At 40.8% G+C, this 18,807-nt stretch overlaps 1 protein-coding gene across 1 annotated transcript; it reads right to left on the reverse strand.

Moving 5' to 3' along the window:
• Positions 1 to 390: 390 nt before the first annotated feature.
• Positions 391 to 18,339, reverse strand: LOC104159681 (tetraspanin-5-like; the record flags this gene model as incomplete). The annotated part of the gene is made up of 8 exons (XM_009697660.1): positions 391 to 871; positions 1,446 to 1,562; positions 1,692 to 1,739; positions 4,680 to 4,805; positions 6,822 to 6,992; positions 8,907 to 9,053; positions 17,890 to 18,073; positions 18,206 to 18,339. Coding segments are annotated over 8 exons (993 nt in total), but the record flags the coding sequence as incomplete, so codon positions are not given.
• Between the last annotated feature and the right edge of the window lie 468 nt (positions 18,340 to 18,807).

The following is an 18,807-nucleotide window of genomic DNA, read 5'->3' on the forward strand; positions in this document are numbered from 1 at the left end:
CACTGCTTTCATACATTTATACAGTTATATCCCATCCTTGCCTTAAGAGACTGACGTCCTAAGGTATGGCAGCAGCCAAAGGCGCTACGACCCTTGTTTGTCAAATATAAAACTCCTTTCCCTTCCTACAAGGGTGGAGAAGGAAGAAAGATGTTGATAAAATTAGGCAATTCTCCCTGTGAGCTTGCCGATTCCAACCTCAAAGTACTACAGGGAGATGGTTTGAAGCTTGCGTAAAAAAAATTTCCCCTTGTTCTAAAAACAATTTCTTTTACTGTACAATAGATGCATAGAAAGTTGCTTCCTGCTTGATGGGTTTAGGCCTGTAGCTATGTTTAGCTGTGAAAACAAGAAGATTGTTCCTTTACAGAGTGGTGAGGAGAGAGACCATCTCAGGAATATTTGGCAGCTATTGAAGAGCTCATGACACGAAGAATCAACAGCATATCCACAGACTACAACGATGCAACTCTGTCCCACTAAATACACGAATTTTAAAAAAGTGTCCACTTGTTACTCAGGATCAAGAATACAGTAGAGATTCACGGCTCAATAGCTTTCAAACTGGTGGTTTAAAAGAAAAAAAAATTGTCAGTGAGCAGCAGATTTTAAATAGCCCACTCTTCTCTCCCCCACCCCAAAGAAACACGAGTTCACTGCAATATCAGGAACTTAGACTTGAGACTACTTGGGAGAGAAGGCTTCCCTGTCACCCATGTCCATACAGCTTGGTGTCGGAGCGACACACTGGAGGTTTCAGAGGGTTTCGGTTGTCCAGTGTCTTCTTGTGGTTACTTCAGCAGTTTTACCAGCTGGCTCTGACAGCCTCAATGTCACTAACCAAATTCTGGGCTAAGCATATCCCAAATATCTGGAAGAGACAACAGTTTATTCATTTGGAGCATCAGACAACTCTTTTCACACAGGCAAACTCCTTAGGTTATACAGAACTTTGACATGAAAAAAAGCAACAGAAAGATAGAACCCAAATTAACAGTAAGTGTTGGAAGAAGGAAGAAAATCAAAAATCTCCTGTAACCCCAGTATTTTTATAGTGCCACTGGGTTCCGGGAAATTGAACAGTTCTACACTTGTTTCACATAAGCAACTGTAAAGGCTCATTTCACTGCTCATTTAAGCACCATCAGAAACAGTAGGTCTGTACAGGCTTTAAAATCTCTATCTAATCTTTATCTCACAGAGTGTTAGTTTTGACCTGCAGACAGCTGAAAAGAAAAAACTGCATCCCTACAGATTAAAATTAAATGCTCTTTAACACAAAGAAAGTCTCATGTATTTAACTCCCCTCACTAAAACCTGCAGACATTATATTTCTAAGTGCAACTGTCACTGCATTTCCAGTTCTCGTATACAGTTCCCCCCTCATATATTCTATTTATCTGTTGTTCTTCTGTGTAACTCATTATAGGGAACGCGATGTTTACCTGCAGTAATGCTATCCCAATGAATATACCGGCAACTATGGTAAGATTGTCCTGCAACCATTTCTCAAACTGAGGGACACAGCCTTTAGTGTAGATAACAATCTGCTGATCAACTTCCTGCCAAGGAGAAGAGGGAAGAAAACAGAGATAATTACATCCAACTATCTCATTAGTAAAATAACCTGCTCTTGCAAGAGGGATTCAGATCCTTAAGATACCACATTTTAAAAAAAAAAAAATGCTTACTGGTTTTTGTCTTGCATCGTAGCCACACTGAGTATTAATAACATCTTCCTAGGAGGGAGACAGAGACAGAAGAGAGGCAATCAGTCAAGTGTCTCACAAACACCCTCTCCCAGCTCCCCAGAGTTGGTCCTGTATGTAATAAGACAATCACTCTAACTTTGGTTACCATACTGCTTTTAAAAACCCCCTTCATCTTCCATTCAGTGCTATTAATTATTCACAACAAACAAAAGCACATGGTCAAAAAATATTTTCAGCTCTGGAGGCAGCAAGCTGGGAAAACCGACCCCTTCACCTAGGTAAACTCCATGCTCCAGATGCAAGCATTCAGAAGTCAAAGTAAAGGGATAAGGGAACATCTATTTTAAGTGAAAGAACCTTCTGCTGAAAAGGTTTTGTCTACGTTGAAAAATATGCCAAGACTACCGTTAACATCTTCAGGGTTCGGTCTGTGCCGCGTGAAGGGGTGAGAAGGGGCAGGACTGTTGCAGAAGCTGCAAGTTCTTACTGTGGATGTCTGTAGAAATATATACAGTACCTAGTTCCTTTCCAAAAACTAGAGGGGGAAAAGAAGAGATGGGGTAATGTGTTCTTACCATCTATTCTTTCTTACAGGAGCTTGATACCAATGGGAAAGGAGGGGTTTTTTTTTGTACTGCCTCTGCTTTAGTACTCTCGAAGCACAGGTAATAAAATAGGCTATCGCAGACTTTTCCTAGTGAATAAATGCTACACATTGGAAGCTGAAGCTGCATTTACTCTGCATACAGAGTTATTTCAGGGCAATAAAATGAAGCAACTACTTTTGGTGTCAGCCACAACGGCAGTGAAATATTAAGTTATTGGCTCATACAATAAGAGCTAAGCAGAAGAAGGAATGACTGAAGGAAGTGAGAAAAGTCAGCCAATCCTAGCTAGGTGTACTGAACATCACAAGTTCATCAAATTGTGGGAAGTGAGAAAGGCAGCCAGCAGAGAAACAGATCTTAAAAAGCAGCCATACGGAAAAAGCTATCTCCTATCAGCAGTTAAAGCTCCTCTAAGTGTTTCCTCATTTTGCAGGAAGTACATCAACAGGTCGCATCCTGGCAGTCGCCCAAGTTGAATTCCCTCAATGGACCTTTAAGATTTGAGCAATTTGTATGTTTTAGTGAGATGAATGCTTCTGTTCCAAGATCTAAAACATAATAGTGCCGCACAGTTCAAGGCTATAAAAGTAGAAAATATTCGAATAGAGGGATTTTAAGCTTTCTTCTTTGTACTGAAGGCCTATTTGCTTTATCATCAAGTGTCTTCTGCTTTTAGCCTTGGCATTTGTTAACTGAAAGTGTGAAAAATGAAATGGAAATAAATCCACTTTTCTAGGTCTTGCCTGTAGAGGAATTTGGAACGTTTCAACCTGCTAAACTACAGCAAAGTGAACTACAGGAGTCCAAATTCGTTTTACAGGAGACTTATTTTGGTCTACCGTAAACTTACCACTTCCGGATTCAAGCTAAACTAAAAGTAAGTCCTGTTCAATAAGCATCCACATAACTTTTTGCATCAGTCCAACACTGCATCCTAATGCCAAAAGAGACAAATCTGCTTTCCCACAGAATAAATCTGTGTTTATCACTGCAACTGAACTAGTCACAGCTTGGTTACAATTATAGCCATCATATGGATGACTCCTAATATTTTTAGAAATATTTCTTTTTTTTAGTCTTTAAAATAAAGGCAATTAAGTGCATTGCTTCCCTACAATGAACAAGAATGAGACTTATCTTTAAATTTCTGGTTGCTGCATCACTGCCTAAGAAACTGCATAACCATATACAGAGACCGAGAGATAACTTTAGCAAGGATTATGTATTTATAGGATTACCTTGTACTGCTGTCACTGGTTCAGTTTTATAACAACCATATTTCTAAAACTGGGTTGTGATGACCTCTCTGTGTGGGTGGGTGGGTGGGCAGGCAGACAGGCAAACAGTAGGGGGAATCCTAAGTATAATGTAATGCTTGAGCCCAACCTACATTTTGTTTTAATATTTCATTAAAACATTTTCAGTGATGTCTGTGAGAAAGATTCAAACTACTGTGAAGACATGTTCACTGCAGAGGAACTAGAACGCAGCTTGTGCAAGTGGCAGTGCCTTACCAGGAGACGGGGAGAGCAGCAGGAGTGACTGGGTGCCGGGAGCAGCGACTGCCTTGCATTAACAAGGCAGGAAGCACCTGAGGTGCCTGATGGCAACTTGCCTAACTGTACTCAGTGCTACAGACTCGTATGTTCAAGGAACTGTAAGTCATTCCAGGTGGAGAAAAAGCCACAGCTGAACTACTAGATAATACAAGCACTCACGGGCTGCTTCTTTTAAGCTCTATGAAAGTCAAATGTATGCAGTGTTAGCCACATTAACAGTTTCCATGCACACATCTATCCCTATTCCAAGCCTTCCACTATCTGTGAACTGCTACTCTGCACTTCACCCTTCAGTCTTCATCATGTCTGTACTAGCAATGCATGGCTCCAACATTTTCTGCTTGATGATCCAGAACTATAACTTATTTTAAAAGACATGAAAATTTACCAAAAAAGCTGTTTGCTCAAACAATTTCTGACCTTTCAATTCTGATCTCAGGTGACTGTAGGACTAGTAGTAATTTTAAAGGGAAAAAAAAGAGCGTGTAAAGATGTCCATACTCAACTCAAGATTCTAATGCAAACATATGTCAGTTCCTCAGGGCACAGACTGTCATTCATTACCATACCTAGCACAAACTGGGTCAAACTGGCTGCAGCTTCTGGATACTGCATTGAATAATGAGTAATACCTGCTTTAGTGTCTGATCTTAGAGTTGCTGTTCTTGAAGGCAAAGAACAAAATATCCTGATGATATTCAATTGAAAGTCATCATGGATGACTTCCAGGAAAAGAAGTCTTATAGAGCGATTTAAAATTGGAACAGCAGACCCATCCTACCGTCTTGACTGTCACTTACAGCAGGGTCTTTAGTGCAGCAAGAGAACGGCACACCACAGCGCTCCCGACTTGCGTTGGAATCTGTGCAATTGAAGTAAATATTAAGGTTCCAGTCATCAGCTCCAAAAGCCCCACAGCACTGCCACTAGAACAAAAGAAAGGATTGCTTCGTGACCTTCAGAACAAATCTCAGCATTAGTAACACGCATCATGGCTGCCAGTTTCTTTCTAGCTTTCAAAACAAAGTCTGAGATTCCCTCAATTTCATTGAAGCTGGCTTGGTTTGTTTTTTTTTAAAAAAAAAAAAAGACAGACCACTCCAAACCTGTAAGTTGTTCTAAAATTATCATGTGATTAAAGTCACATTCACACCCTGCAATGCAGCTCTCTGGAGAGAAATCCATGGAGTGAGCTGGTAAGCCTACACAACACCAGAGTTGCAGAGGCCTACAAGCTCAGGACCCAGTGATAGTAGAGCCAAGAGTATGCTATTCTGTCCAGTCTAACGTGCCCCAGGTTCTCAACAAAACTAATCCGCTCCGAGGGCTACACTGGTATAGCTACCCCTTTTGTCAGTTTGGGGAAATCTTCGCCTGGCTGTACATCAGAGAGTATGAACACCTCATCTCCTGAGCATCACACATTGCACATAACATCTTTACTGAAGTCAGGCAGACTCCTTCAAAAAGTAAATATGCCAAATGGTAGGTTTAGTCTCTGGCAAAACATGCTGAACACACAAAGAATTGGTAAAACTTGCCGAACATACAAGGAATGGACTGGAGATCAGTGGAGCACTTATGGTTTACAGCATTTAGCGAGCTAGCCCAATGAACCCATCTATGTCAACATAAAAAAAAAATTAACCCCCCCAAGCAAACCATATTTTTAAGATCTCTGGAATGGCAATTCATTTTTTCTAGATGTAGTTCCCTCTGCAATACCTGAACATGTTATCTTCAAGCATTATCTCAACTAGCTGAAAAAGTAGCTTTCTCTCCAGACTCATGCTGTCCCCGACTTAGCTGCTAAGCTTGCTAATCCAGTTAGGATAGCAAGTTTTACGTAGTGTCTGCAAAACTGGACTGTAGCCTTTTGGTTGCATACAAATGGACCGCTGCTTTCAGACTGTGGTGACCTCTGACCTCCTCTCAACTGGGCAAGATTTAAATCAGTGCAAGGATCCACATCCTGTTACTTACTCACTTGCCATTTTTTCCCCAAGGCATACAGAGGCACATCAAACATTGAATGAAATTACTTTAATTGCAGGGTGTACAAAAGTTAGTCAACATGATTTCCGCCAAACCTAATCCTGTTAGCTACACACGGACAAATTCAAAGAGAAGCCCATCGATACAGGCCAGAATTGAGTACTGGAGCAAGAAGGTACTGGCAAAATAACTTGTATGCAAAAGTCAGTGCAGGACTCCTTTACAGATACTCTTCTGATAAATTACAGAGCTTAACCCACATAAGCATGTGCATCTCTGGCTTCACCCTTCCCTCCCAAGTGCTGATGTAGCATCATTGAGAGATTTCCTATGAGAACTCTGAGTTGCCCACTTCATTAGGCTGATTGCATTAAGTCTACTTAAAAAGAAGTAACATTGTAGTTTCACTCAGACCAGCTAAACATCTCTGCCACTCTGCAGTGTGGTGTAGCACATCTAACATTGCTAAAACTACACCAATATTCATCTCAGAACCAAATTAAGCTTAGAAAAAGATTATTTTTTTAAAAAAAACAGATATGATAGCTCCTACACTAAAATATTTTGAACAGCTCTCCCACCCCCCAAGAACCCTAAAATACCTTCATACACGTATGGAATATGCCTCAAAAAGCTGAACACAAGACACTGATGGTTAACTTGTAGATTTGACACACTATCTCTAAGTCTTCAAGAATAAGTCACCCTAACTCTCCACTTTGTTTTGCTTTGCTCAGTCATACATCTACAAATAAGCCACTTTTCACAGGTGCTCTGTGTTTGCAGAAGTTCTGTAAAGAGAAATACACATATCCATATATTCAAGAGTATTATATGCTAGAATATTTCTGTTGTTCCTTGAAGAAACCAAATAGATGGGAAGTAAAAAATATAGTAGGTATTTCTTTAAAGTAAACTTTACAAAAAACAAACATAGTCCAACTTACATATTCCTGTGTGAAGTCTATGAGGTTTTGCAAATCAATGTCATCTCGGTATGCTCTGATGTTGTTGTTTATAAAGAAATACAGCTGGTCCTTTATCCAGTCTTTGAAAACAAATGCTAGAACACCAGCAGTGAGCTCCAAGAAGAAAATAATTCCAAGAAACACCGAAAACTATAAAGAAAAATAAAAAGCTGTCAATCATTTTATGACCAAAAACTTATTTTTCAAGGCTCACAGTTATGTCCAGTGTCAGGGCTTTATCTGTTTCAGTGCAAGTTCAAGCTATTCCAGCACACAGGAAATCTTAAATTAAAAATACACCATTTTTAATTATAGCTGTAGTACAGGAATCTTAATTCTATTCTAATAAATAATAAAAATGCCAAAAAAATTCAAACTTTGGACATTTCACTGGGATTTTCAAAGAGGTCCAAGAGAATTCACTGTAAATTTCAATAGAGGCGGCTACTCACCACCTCTAGGGCCCTCCAAAAACTCAATTTAAATTTCTAGGTAGGCACTCACACTTCTAAAGGCATAAACAACCAATAGTGCCAATGAAATGCTTTCCAAGGGACTCTTCCTTTAGACTACCTCATTGGTAAAGCTTTGGTTAAGCAGACAAAGCAAAAATTGGTAACAGCAGAAATTAATTAATGACTAAGTTGGAGCAGAATGTCTGTGGAATGACTCACATCCACATTAAAACCAAATGAGGCTGCTATGATTAATGCAAATGCAATGGATGCCAAAGGCATTACTAACGATCTGCCACTCTCTCTAAGCATCTCTACTGAGTCCACACTGTTTTAAAACACAGGGGTCCTCATATACTGGAAGTCCATCCTTTTTGCAACTGCGCCTTTGAGTTTCATTTTAATATGCTCTCTGTGTTTGTTCAGATGCATTTTTAATTTCTCTTGCAGCTGCTGTATAGGAAGCTATTTCTGGTACAGCAGATGGGTTCATTTTAGGCAAGCTAAGAGAAGCAAGGAAGAAGAGGAAATAAAAAGTGTTACAATAGCTCCCTTCCCTCTCTCTCTTTTTTTTTTTAAGCAAGACAAGAGCAAGCTAGAACTATTCCAAGCTGCTTTATAAACGCCTCAACTGTAACTCTCAACTGCCTCCTCCCCTTATACAACAGGTCTGTGGGAGCCAAATAGGTCACTTGAAGGCAGTTGTTTCACTGGAAGCCTTTTCATGTATACATTAACAAATAATGGTTCTGAAGACACCACTACTACCCAGGCTGTGCCCACCTCTGGAAGTTGGAGAGATGGAGGAAAGAATCTTTAATTTTTATTATAAATCTTAAATTTATCTAAAATAGAACATGGTACTGTTATCCTCATTTTCAAAGCTCACAGGAGGAGGGCTTTCAAAAAACAGAACCAGCCTACTTAGCTAAGGGAGTTTTGAACACTGAGGTATGTTTGTATATCAGCAGCTCCTTCCCCACCTAACAGTCCAGCCCAGAGTTCAAGATGACAATTTCTATTTTCTTTACCTGTCCTGGGGACATTCTCCTCCCTTTCTCCTGCTCAGGCCCCAGCACTGACAGTATGCAATGAAGCCTTTTCAGATTAGCTAAACAGTACAGAACTGAGGGTATCAGCAAGCAACCCCTCGTAACGGTCCTATCTCCTCTGTACCATGAGGGGCACTTGCACAGCAGAAACCACACGGGCCACGTTCAGTGGTGTATCTACATTCCTCATATTTCATAGGCAGCCTGTTACGGACTCGAAGTTCAACATGCAGATTCTTAGCAGAAGTTTCTCTCTTTTCATGACAGGAAAGCAAAATGTTAGGCTATATCCATATGAAATGCAGTAGTTCCATGTTATAATTCTTACCATCAATAGTTTTGAATCTTAAAAAAAACAACAGTAAGCACCAGAGACTCAAGAGCTGTAAAGCGTTAAACAGTTAAGCAAAAGCGATGCACAGAACAGTACCCTCGCATCAGATAACACCTTCCGCTCCCCAAAAGACACTTTAAAATCTTTACACAGTTAAGTAGAAACAGAGAACATGACTTATGCTATGTGACTGATGAATGCCACAGTTGCAAAGGCTACTTACAAATTTGAGAAGAAAGGTATTTTCTCGTAAAGCTCCAATGCATCCTGCAAATCCCAAAATGAACATAACTCCTCCTACCACTAGGAAGAGCCAAACTGGATCAAAGCCTCCCAGGTCGGTGATGGAGGAGATATTGGACAGCACTCCCTGGGAAAGAAACAATGCCAAGGGATAACATGTACGTTCAGCTTTCAGTTGTACAAATTCTGCTTGCATTTTTCTTTTTTAAAAAGGTAGAAGACTACAGCAAACAGACGTTCTGCAGTACAGCAAGAAAAGACAATTAAGAAAATCTTTGCATTCAAAAAGAGATTAAAAGGGCCATTATGTACAGTATTTCTGAATCAACATGTGGAATGAACAACAAAACATGCTTCTAGAGTCCTCTGCGAGAAACCCAGAGGGCATTTTGCTGCTTCCGTAGCTATGAGAATTAGCCTGCCAGAACGTCATAATAGATATTTGAACAAAACTTAACTCATCTTATCACCCATGCTGAGATGTATTTTAGGTATCATATACATCATTAATGTAAGCACACAGTTACAGATGTTATGATAGAAAATATAGTCAGTAGCAAGAACAGCACCTTGAATTCAGCATTTATGCTCAGTACTTACAACAACTGACAGAAATTAGAAGTGAGTTCCTAGGTTGCAGCATCTTGCAACAATGAATTTTACACCAAATTTTGACAAACTAGGTACCTGCTCAATTCAACTTCAGGCACATACAGTGCCAAAAACTCACTATATAAAGTACAGTTACTGACTAATCAGTTAGCGGGAAGAATCTGAAAATAATGTTAGGTCTTTTAGTAGGACATAAGGCAGTTTAAGGATTTGCCTTGGAAGATGGTTTGCACTAACTTGGGTTAGACCTATCATATGGTAAACCACATATGCTGTGTTTTAGGTATGACAGTCAGCACAGTCTGCTTGTAATGCCATTGCCCCCTTCGAAGCAGAGCTTGGGTTGTGACGCCAGTAATCCTGAGGAACTATTTTGGTTTTTTGAACACATTTTAACCAGAGTTTGGCTGATGTTGAACAGATGGGTCATAGCAAGAAGCAAGTACAAAGCCTTCCTTATGCCAGTGAGTTTGCACAAGAACAGTTACAGTTTCTTAAAGCCTTTTGGCAGCAAAAAAGCTGGTGTGTCACTATCTCTTCATTCACCTCCCCAGTGCTGCAGGTCAATGCAAAGCATGGTGCTGTACCAGACATTTCTCCATGTGTTTCCTCAAAGAAGCCTGAACCCAGGCTGAATGCTTTGGACAACTGCCTTCCCTACTAACTCCTGAAGGAAGCTGTGGCTTGAAAAACAACAATATAGACCTTTACCTCTATAGCTCCTTATTTGCAGAATTATTAAGTTCTTCATCCTTTTCCTTTTCTCTGTTCATATCCCCTTTGCTGCTTTGAAATAGTCCCAAAACAGCAACAATTTTGAAGGAAGTTTCCAAAACCTCATTTCCAAAAGTTGTTAGTAACATTGTTAACAGATGACTGTTCACAACTGTGGCTTTAGATTTGGGAATATTTTTTTTTTTAAGTATACTCAATTTGGACCACTCAGAACATATAAATAGCCATGTAACCAGCATCTCTAATACAGTACTCCCACATAGTCTGCGACCACTTCCATAGTTTCCCAAGCAAAACTGACATTGACTGGATAAAATATATACATGAATTTCTCCAATGCACACAGCAAGGAGCCTTGGAAAAGGCCAGCATGCTAAAAGCAAAAGAAAAACCTGACTACAACCCAATCCTAAAGTACGAACAATAAACCAACAGCACGAATGACATTCTAAAACTGGATTCATCTCCCTCCTACTACAGCAGGCTATTGCCTGACAGAGAGGGATGAAAAAGAATCAATAATAAAAAAAAAATCACATTCATCACTTTCCTCCTACACTACATATAGTACTAGTTTTACTGTCATTAATTAAAAAGAGAAAAATAGACATAAGACATGATATAACACAACACCGCTCTGCGCCAGTATTGCTATCAAAGCAGACCAGTTGGCACGTCCCTTTTTCTAACTAGTGATGAGATGGTACAAGCCAGGCTGAAATAAACACTTATCCGACATTAACACTTAAATCAAACTTGTGCAGAAGTTTTCCACTACTTCTGCTTCATTACATTTGTCATCGAAAAGAAATCAAAGATATAACTTTCTTGCTAAGATTGACAAGCAAAATAAACAGTATAATCCAATAACATACAAGCCTTTGAAAAAGTAATGGCCTTGGCCATACACAAGTCAAGAAACATGAGCTCTGCCCCAACAGAAAAGACTGCTAAAACGACTTCTTCACAAAGTTTTTATGTTCTTTCTATGTTTCCCCTCTATGCGTATACAGTTACCATAAGATGAGAAGAAATTCTGCCTTAAAGCAAACGTTACTACTCATTTCTTTTAACATTAGCTGATTTTGGAATTAATGGACAGTGAGAAAACAGTCACTGGAGAAAGGATGTTGCCTTTGTATTATAATTATTTTACTTCAGACAAAAAATTCAAGAAGATGAAGAGTCATTTAGGTCTCTCATCATAAGACACTTTGTCTTTCTTTAAAACAAGCAAACAAAACCCCACAGCAAATTACTATGTTTAATCAAGTTCTTTCCATATGAAAGTCGTACATTTCAAATGACACAAGAAATCCAAGTGAAATTCAGCTAACATTTGTGGACAGTGCTCTTAGAGAAGCTAGCCATAACAAAGAAGCGTTAGAGAGAAGAAATACACCACTTTGCTTTTTGTCACACTCCCATTAAAGTCAATGACAATAAAATTTAGTGAACCTGCTGTACATTGCCTTTCTGATCATGTCCTTTCCCATCTTACTTGATTTTCTAGCACTGCCAGGCTCTGAGCACCCTGGCATGTCACCTGTTGGCCGGTCACCAGGCAAAAGTCACTCACCTAATCTCTGGTCTCCAGGGTCCAGCTCCTCAGGGTGGCTATGATGGGACATGTACTGAAATAGAACAGCACAGGCTTCGTCTCCCATTGTTTCCTGTCCTTGGAAAGCACCTTTATGTGCACCTTTTGCTAGCCCACATATGGCAATCATAAGCCTAGCTTGGATAAACCCCAAATAATACATCCTCCCAGCATAAAGCAGATACTGTGTAATTCTCACTTGTGTGCTCTCTGCATACGAATCCCAAGTTATCAGCATTCTGGAGAGACATGTCAGGATATACCATCTTCAGAGAGGCTTTGGCAGTAAAACAATAGCTAGCAGCAGGAACGATAAACACAAACAATGCTCTGTGGTTTCAGCTAGAGATGCACAGAGGCAGTCTGACAGACGGTAGTCTGCTCAAATATCGTTTTCCAGTCTTGTTTTTTGCTGGACACTTACAAATAAGCTCTCTGAAGAGGCAGTGGTGCAATACTTCAAAGAAAGCGTATTTTGCTTCAAGCAGCAGGGCAATGACCAGGGAATATTATCTCGCTTTATACTGTTAAGAAGAACTAAACGTACAGTCCTATAGACACATACTTTTCCTATCCAGCAGAAGTTTCTGTAATACCTACCACTACAGTATTCAGTATTTTTTGGCTGTAATCGCTATTTCTGGGGAAGTCTGGCAGACACATACAAATGCCTGGTAGTGACCAATTCTGTCTTCATCCCATCTTTAGCCAAAAGTAGAAGGAAATGTTTCCAGAGGTGCTTGAGCAGAGGACCAGGAATCTCATATTCTAACACTGCATCCTCCAGTGACATGCTCTGAATCCTCAAGGTTGACCAGTCAGTCACAGAATATACAGTGACTGCATGTTGACTGATCTCTTGCATCAATGCAAGACCTAAACAAACCACCTGTAAATCCTCTGAAGTCAGGCTTTCTACAAACGCAAAGTATTTTTCTCACCAACACTACTGCAGTAGTCCACTCCAACCTTTACTGTTAAATAGTTGCAAGTACTACTGACGCTTTAGCATCTGAAAGGAGGAAATAGTTTTTTTTTTCGTAAACCCACATTCTCATTTTGGAAGTATGGTTATTTTTCTGGGGTACACGCTCATCACCTTCTTGGTAGTTTAGGTATGTGCGTAATCTTTATTTGACAGTAAATACTTTGTGCAAAGCTACATACTCTAATACTTTTCTTCTCACGATGGTGTCAATCCAGGGCTCTGCTGTAGTCCCACAAGGAGAGCCAGTAGGACGTGTTCCCTGGCTGATCTCCAGCTCATCTGTTTGCTCTGTTCCCCGACCCTCAATTGCCTGCCATACGTTACAGTGCCTGGGTTATTATTTAACCTTTTAATCCACCACAAGTCAAAATTTGTTTGGGGTAGTGAAGCAACAAAAGCCATCATCCATAATTGAACTAGAATCAATAATGGTGAAGTTATGAAAAAAGTTCCTTTATTTGTGAAACGTACTTTGCTTCAATCAGCAGGATACAATGATGTAGGCACAGAACAAGAAAGACTGACCTCATATTCCTACCCCGCCCCGAATTCAGGAGAGGAAATCAACTGAAACAAGAGAAACTGCTCTTTTCTCCAACAAAAGCTGGGCGGGGGGGGGGGGGGGGGAGAAGCACTGATGGTATCTTCTGCCACACCAAGAAACATAAGATGACCAAGCCAGGTCCACCAGAGGCTCCTGCAGAACTGGCATCTTTGCCTTATGCTATGTGAGCATAGACAGAAAAACAGTCTATGACAGATGCCCAAATCCAGTGACAGATCCTCTGTTGCCATGCTGGTTTTGTCCGAAGCCTGGAGCCCTCCACCCTACAAGCTGGATCTCATGCATAGCTCAAGGGAGAACAAGGCAAAGGAAAAACACTTGTCTTGAAGATAGTAACTCGAGAAGGTCCCTCCTGATAGTATAGTTGCACAACTGCTTGCCTTTACCCCATTAATAAAGAATAAGAGAGCAACAGTCACTTAGAACAGCAGTAAGGGTGCACCCCTCACTCCTCCATCTTGTACTCTTTAAATCATCAGGACAATTTGTACCACTTTACAGAGACAGATCGGACTCCAGCTCCCACCTTTGGTGCACACCTATGTTACCATTTCAGGTCAGATACAGAAGTCCATTTAAATGGATCACACACAAGCTATGCTGCAGTTCACACCAGGGGACAGTCTCAGAGCACACAGACTAGATTACTCACAAATGACAATGTGTCCCTGGAACATAACTCATGCTCCAACTAGCAGGCATTCGGACCATGAGATCACACTAGAACTAGACTGAAGAAAACTCTAACCTTTCAAAACGTAGTGTGCGCAAGCTAGGTCTTCAACACCTTCTCCTCTTCTATTTGTCCACACTTTTTTGCATTTAGCAGTGAGTCTTTGCGTGCTGAACCCAGAAAGTGACTTCAATTTCCCTAAAATGTATGGATGCCAACACAGACATCTTGGTTGGAGCAGGACCCCAGCATTGGCACACCTATACAATCTGATTGTGTTCCTTGCTCCTAATGAGGCCAAATGGCAGAGAGTCACAAGTGCATTAACAAACTAGCAAGATTTCCAGACCATCTGCGGTTGTGGTTAGTGTAAAGAATCCACTGCCATGTGCAGCTCTCAGGAACGTTCCCAGAAGTTTGCCAGACCGTTGCTTCTCTCTGGAACAGCTGATTTCACAGGCACAACAGCATACGGTAGGGCAAGAGAGAACGGCTCCAAGTCAAAACACTCTGGGCAGCAGCAATTTTAAAAAACTGACCCAGTAATGAAAACTCAAGGCATCTTGAGTTAGAGACAACTCAGGAGAATCATCCTCCTTGGGAAGAAAGAGATGATACATTGTGAAAGTACATGGAATTTGGCCCACAGGAGTGCATGTAAAGAAACAGGATTCAACAGAACAGTCCCCATGACAAACAACATCCCAGAGGGCTATTAAAAAGTAAAAAGAAGAAACCAACACCAGTAGGATGAGAGAAATCACATATTTTTTTTCCATTTCCTCCAAGATGGGAAAAAACCTTCTCTCTGCAGAATCCCATTACTGAGGGCACAAAAAAAGCAGATGGTCAGAAAAAAGATTCAGCAATTCAAGATCTTCTGAAACACTTCTTTGCGAACAGGGGATTAGCCTTTCCACAAGCTTGTCTGCAGGACTTAGAATCACTGGCAAACAGGAACACATGGAGATGATGGGAAATAAAAGTATTTCCAAATGCGTGATTTTAAAATGGAAAATTGTCTTTCTACTTCGTCAGTCATAAAATCCATGCAGTTTCTCCATCTGACTGAACATGGGGAACAGAACAATAGTCATTGAAACATGCCAAATTAATTCCACTCTAGATTTTTGTCTTTGCAAGCAAGAAACTGGTGGGGGTTGTTTACAAACCTTATTTCCTTGATTTGTGTTGGTTTTGTATTTCCCACAGCAAAGAGCAATAGCAGCAGAACTTTATTTTTTAAGTGTCTGGTGAAGGAGAAGAACTAGCCTAGCCTTCTTGTCATGACAAAGCAGCGTTCAACAGGTGACTATTGGCATAAATACATGCAAGATACAGATTTTTACATTTTTCAGGATTAATGAGTTACAAGGTGTTGGAACGCTAGTAAAATGATTTCAGAGCCTGTTTAGATAATGCACTTTTATGTACTGAAATTTAACTTAATTGTAATAGCAAATATTGGTATCCCTCTTTCTCCTCCCCAGTCCTGCAAAATCCACACACACAGTCCCAGCTTCGAAGCAAGATACATGCATTGGGTATCCTTCAGTCCATAAGGACCCACAGGCATGCACACGGTTTCCTTGCTGGCAACTGTTTTTAGAAGAACTGTATGACAGACATGTATGCACAACAATTACGGAGTGACTAGTGCATCACTCCATCCTGATGCCTGCCACTCACTGGGACAGTAAAAGTAGTGAGAATTTTTTTCTGAAAACAAGTGTAGTTTTCAGGGCAAGAAGAGACAGACTTGGTCTGACAAATTGTGACTGTTTCTATGCAGGGAGCTTAGCCTGACCCAGAACACCAAAGCAGGCTTAAATCACCTCATATCAGCATGTAAAAATCTAGCTTAAAACTTGAGATCCTGATTTAGAGCTCCTGCTCACTAAAAACACTATGCTGGCACACAGAGGTACCATACTGGTACTCCAAAGTGTGCACAACTTGACTTCAGAGCTGGAGTGTCTTCCAGTTATGCCAATTTAACAAGAAAAGCCTAGAAACTAAACTTACACACATAATCAACCTCTTCCACTTCTCCCTCCTCATTTCAGTCAACCTTAGACATGAACTAAGTCTAATCGACAAATTTTGCAAGGATCTGCAGATCTTTTTTCCCCCACTTTAGTATCTCTACCCTTGCTACCTCCTACTTAAAGCATATCCCAAACCCACAGTGCTTTCATTCTAAAAACTCCCTCTCCATAGACAGTCTTACAAGGTCTCAGAAGACATAACAGCAATTCATCACTTAGTCTCACTACTTTCGAATATAAATCTCCCACAGGTAGTGAGAGAACAAGGAAGCTCATTTTCCCACGTACCTACTGGCATCATACCGTGAACACTCCCAATGAGCCTTAAGACCACATTATCTAATAAATACAACCAAGGAGGGAAACAGACATTTTACACAAGTCTATTTTTAAAAAGCCAACAGAAGAAATGACTTGAAGTGGTTTAGAAAAGCCAGTGAAATATAAACATTTTTCCGTGCTGCTGAGCAAAGGTAATATAAGTTGCTTGGGCTTAGTACAGACTTTCTATATGTTAACAACATTCACGTCACTGTTGGAGGAGAGTGGGGTAGAAATCAGCTGCCATGGATGAACTTTTTAACGGTACAAGCCCAAGTCTAGCATGCCTGAAAACACTGTGAGATTGTGAGTTATATAGTGCATCCATGTATAGATAGCTTATTCATCCTCTGAGTTTATTGCCCCCACGCTGCCCCCAGCTCGCTTTCAGGTTCATGACTCAGAATGCTAATTGCCCAGTTTTTGTTTAGGGCTGGCTGACTGGCTGTCAAGCCAATTCTATTGCTTATTTGACAAATGAGCTCTTTGCCTCCCTACAAAGGCTGTAAGGAAGGTCACGAGACTGTATGGTGTGCTTTTTTTCTTCTTTACAACAAAATTTAAAGGGGAGAATTAGAGCCAACTTCGCAAAAAAGAGAAACTAGCCACCAAACCCACGGATCTACCCCAAACTGTTTTCAGCTGGCAGCAAACAGGGGACTCCTGTAAAACGTGGATTATTTCTTTACATCCCGCATTTTTAATGTGGCCTGCCACACTATCTTTTTATCTTAAAAAGATTCCATGAAGCAGCAAAAGTACAAACAAGTTGATGGCTGGGTTATAAAACAACACAGTTGGATATACAGCCACAAAATTCAAGATAGAACTAAATCAAAATCCTCCCCACCACCAAATCAGTTTACAGTAGAGTCCTTCTGAAGACACAATCCTGCAAAAAAAAAAAACCAACACCCTTACAAATTTATGTTTACACATTATACAATAGCATCACCAAGTTCAACTTTGACAAAGACTTAGCTCATTGGGACAGCAGCAGTCTCCACAGAATGGCTGAGGTTAGAAGGGACCTCTGGAGGTCACCTAGACCTGGCTGCCTAGGATCACGTCCAGACTGCTTTTGAGTATCTCCACACCATCTCTGGGTAAACCGTGCCAGTGCTCAGCCAGCCTCAGAGTAAAAAACACAAACCTGTTTCCTGATATTCAGGGGGAAGTTCCTCTGTCTCAGTTTGCGCTTGTTGCCTCTGTCACTGAGCACCACTGAAAAACAGCCTGGCTCCATCTTCTTTGCACTCTCCCTTCAGGTATTTATATACATTAAGATTCCCCGGAGCCTGCTCTTCTCCAGGCTGAACAGTCCTAGTTCTCTCAGCCCTTCCTTGTAGGAGAGATGCTCCAGTCCCTCAGTCATCTAGGCAGTCCTTTGCTGGACTCTCCAGTATGTCAGTGCCTCATACCAGAACTGGCCCAGGTGTGGCCCCACCAGTGCTGAGTAGAGGGGAAGAATCCCCTCCCTCAACCTGCTGCCAACAGCCCAGGACACCGTTAGCCTTCTTTGTCGCAAGGGCACAGCGCTGGCTCATGTTCAATTTGGTGTACACCAGGACCCCCAGATCCTTCTCTGCAAAGACGCTTTGCCGTCTTACAGTGTACCATTACAACAGCCCATAATGCCTAAGGGGCGTCCAGGCTAGCCTTAGGCAAGAAGCAGTCTAGCTAGAAATGTACTTTTCAGTCACGTTACAGGTCTCCCAAGTCTTAGGCTTCACCTACTTGGCTTTTGTCTCCAACTCCCCCACTGCAGCAGGAACAGCTCTGTCTGGGATGTAACTGATCTGCCCACCACTAAGTCGCATGGGGTCTACGAGTATCTGGAACTTGATCTTGCTGACTGCAGCTTCTGTCCTCTAAAGGACTGAGAGAAAGAACAGTCTCAAATTGGCTTGACACAAGTCCATTTATCCGTAATTCTTGCTACAAAAAATCAAGTCTGCCTGTGCTCAAGAGCTCTGCAGTTCAGCTACACCTATACCTTGGCTGATAAAACCATGAACTGAAACAGTCCACATGAAGCACTGCAAGACAGAACAGTTAGAGAAGCTGGAGCAGCTTTCCTTCATTTTCAAGGAAAGACTTGTGCTTTAAAACAATAAACACTATTTTATTTATCATTTTCTACAGAAAAATCTACTACACATAGAGCTTGAGCTAGCACATATTGAACTACTCTAGGATGGTTTTATTTGCTTTTCTTAAAAACAATATGGGATTTTCCCCCACTTTCAGGATCTGATTAAAAATGGTTTAAGATGACTTGGTAACAGATGTCCAAATCTCAAGTGAAACCATGAGCTTCGGCTTTTGGCTATTAGCAA

Source organism: Cariama cristata, unplaced genomic scaffold (genome assembly GCF_000690535.1).
Source record: "Cariama cristata isolate BGI_N322 unplaced genomic scaffold, ASM69053v1 scaffold1173, whole genome shotgun sequence".
NCBI classification, from domain to species: Eukaryota; Metazoa; Chordata; class Aves; order Cariamiformes; family Cariamidae; genus Cariama; species Cariama cristata.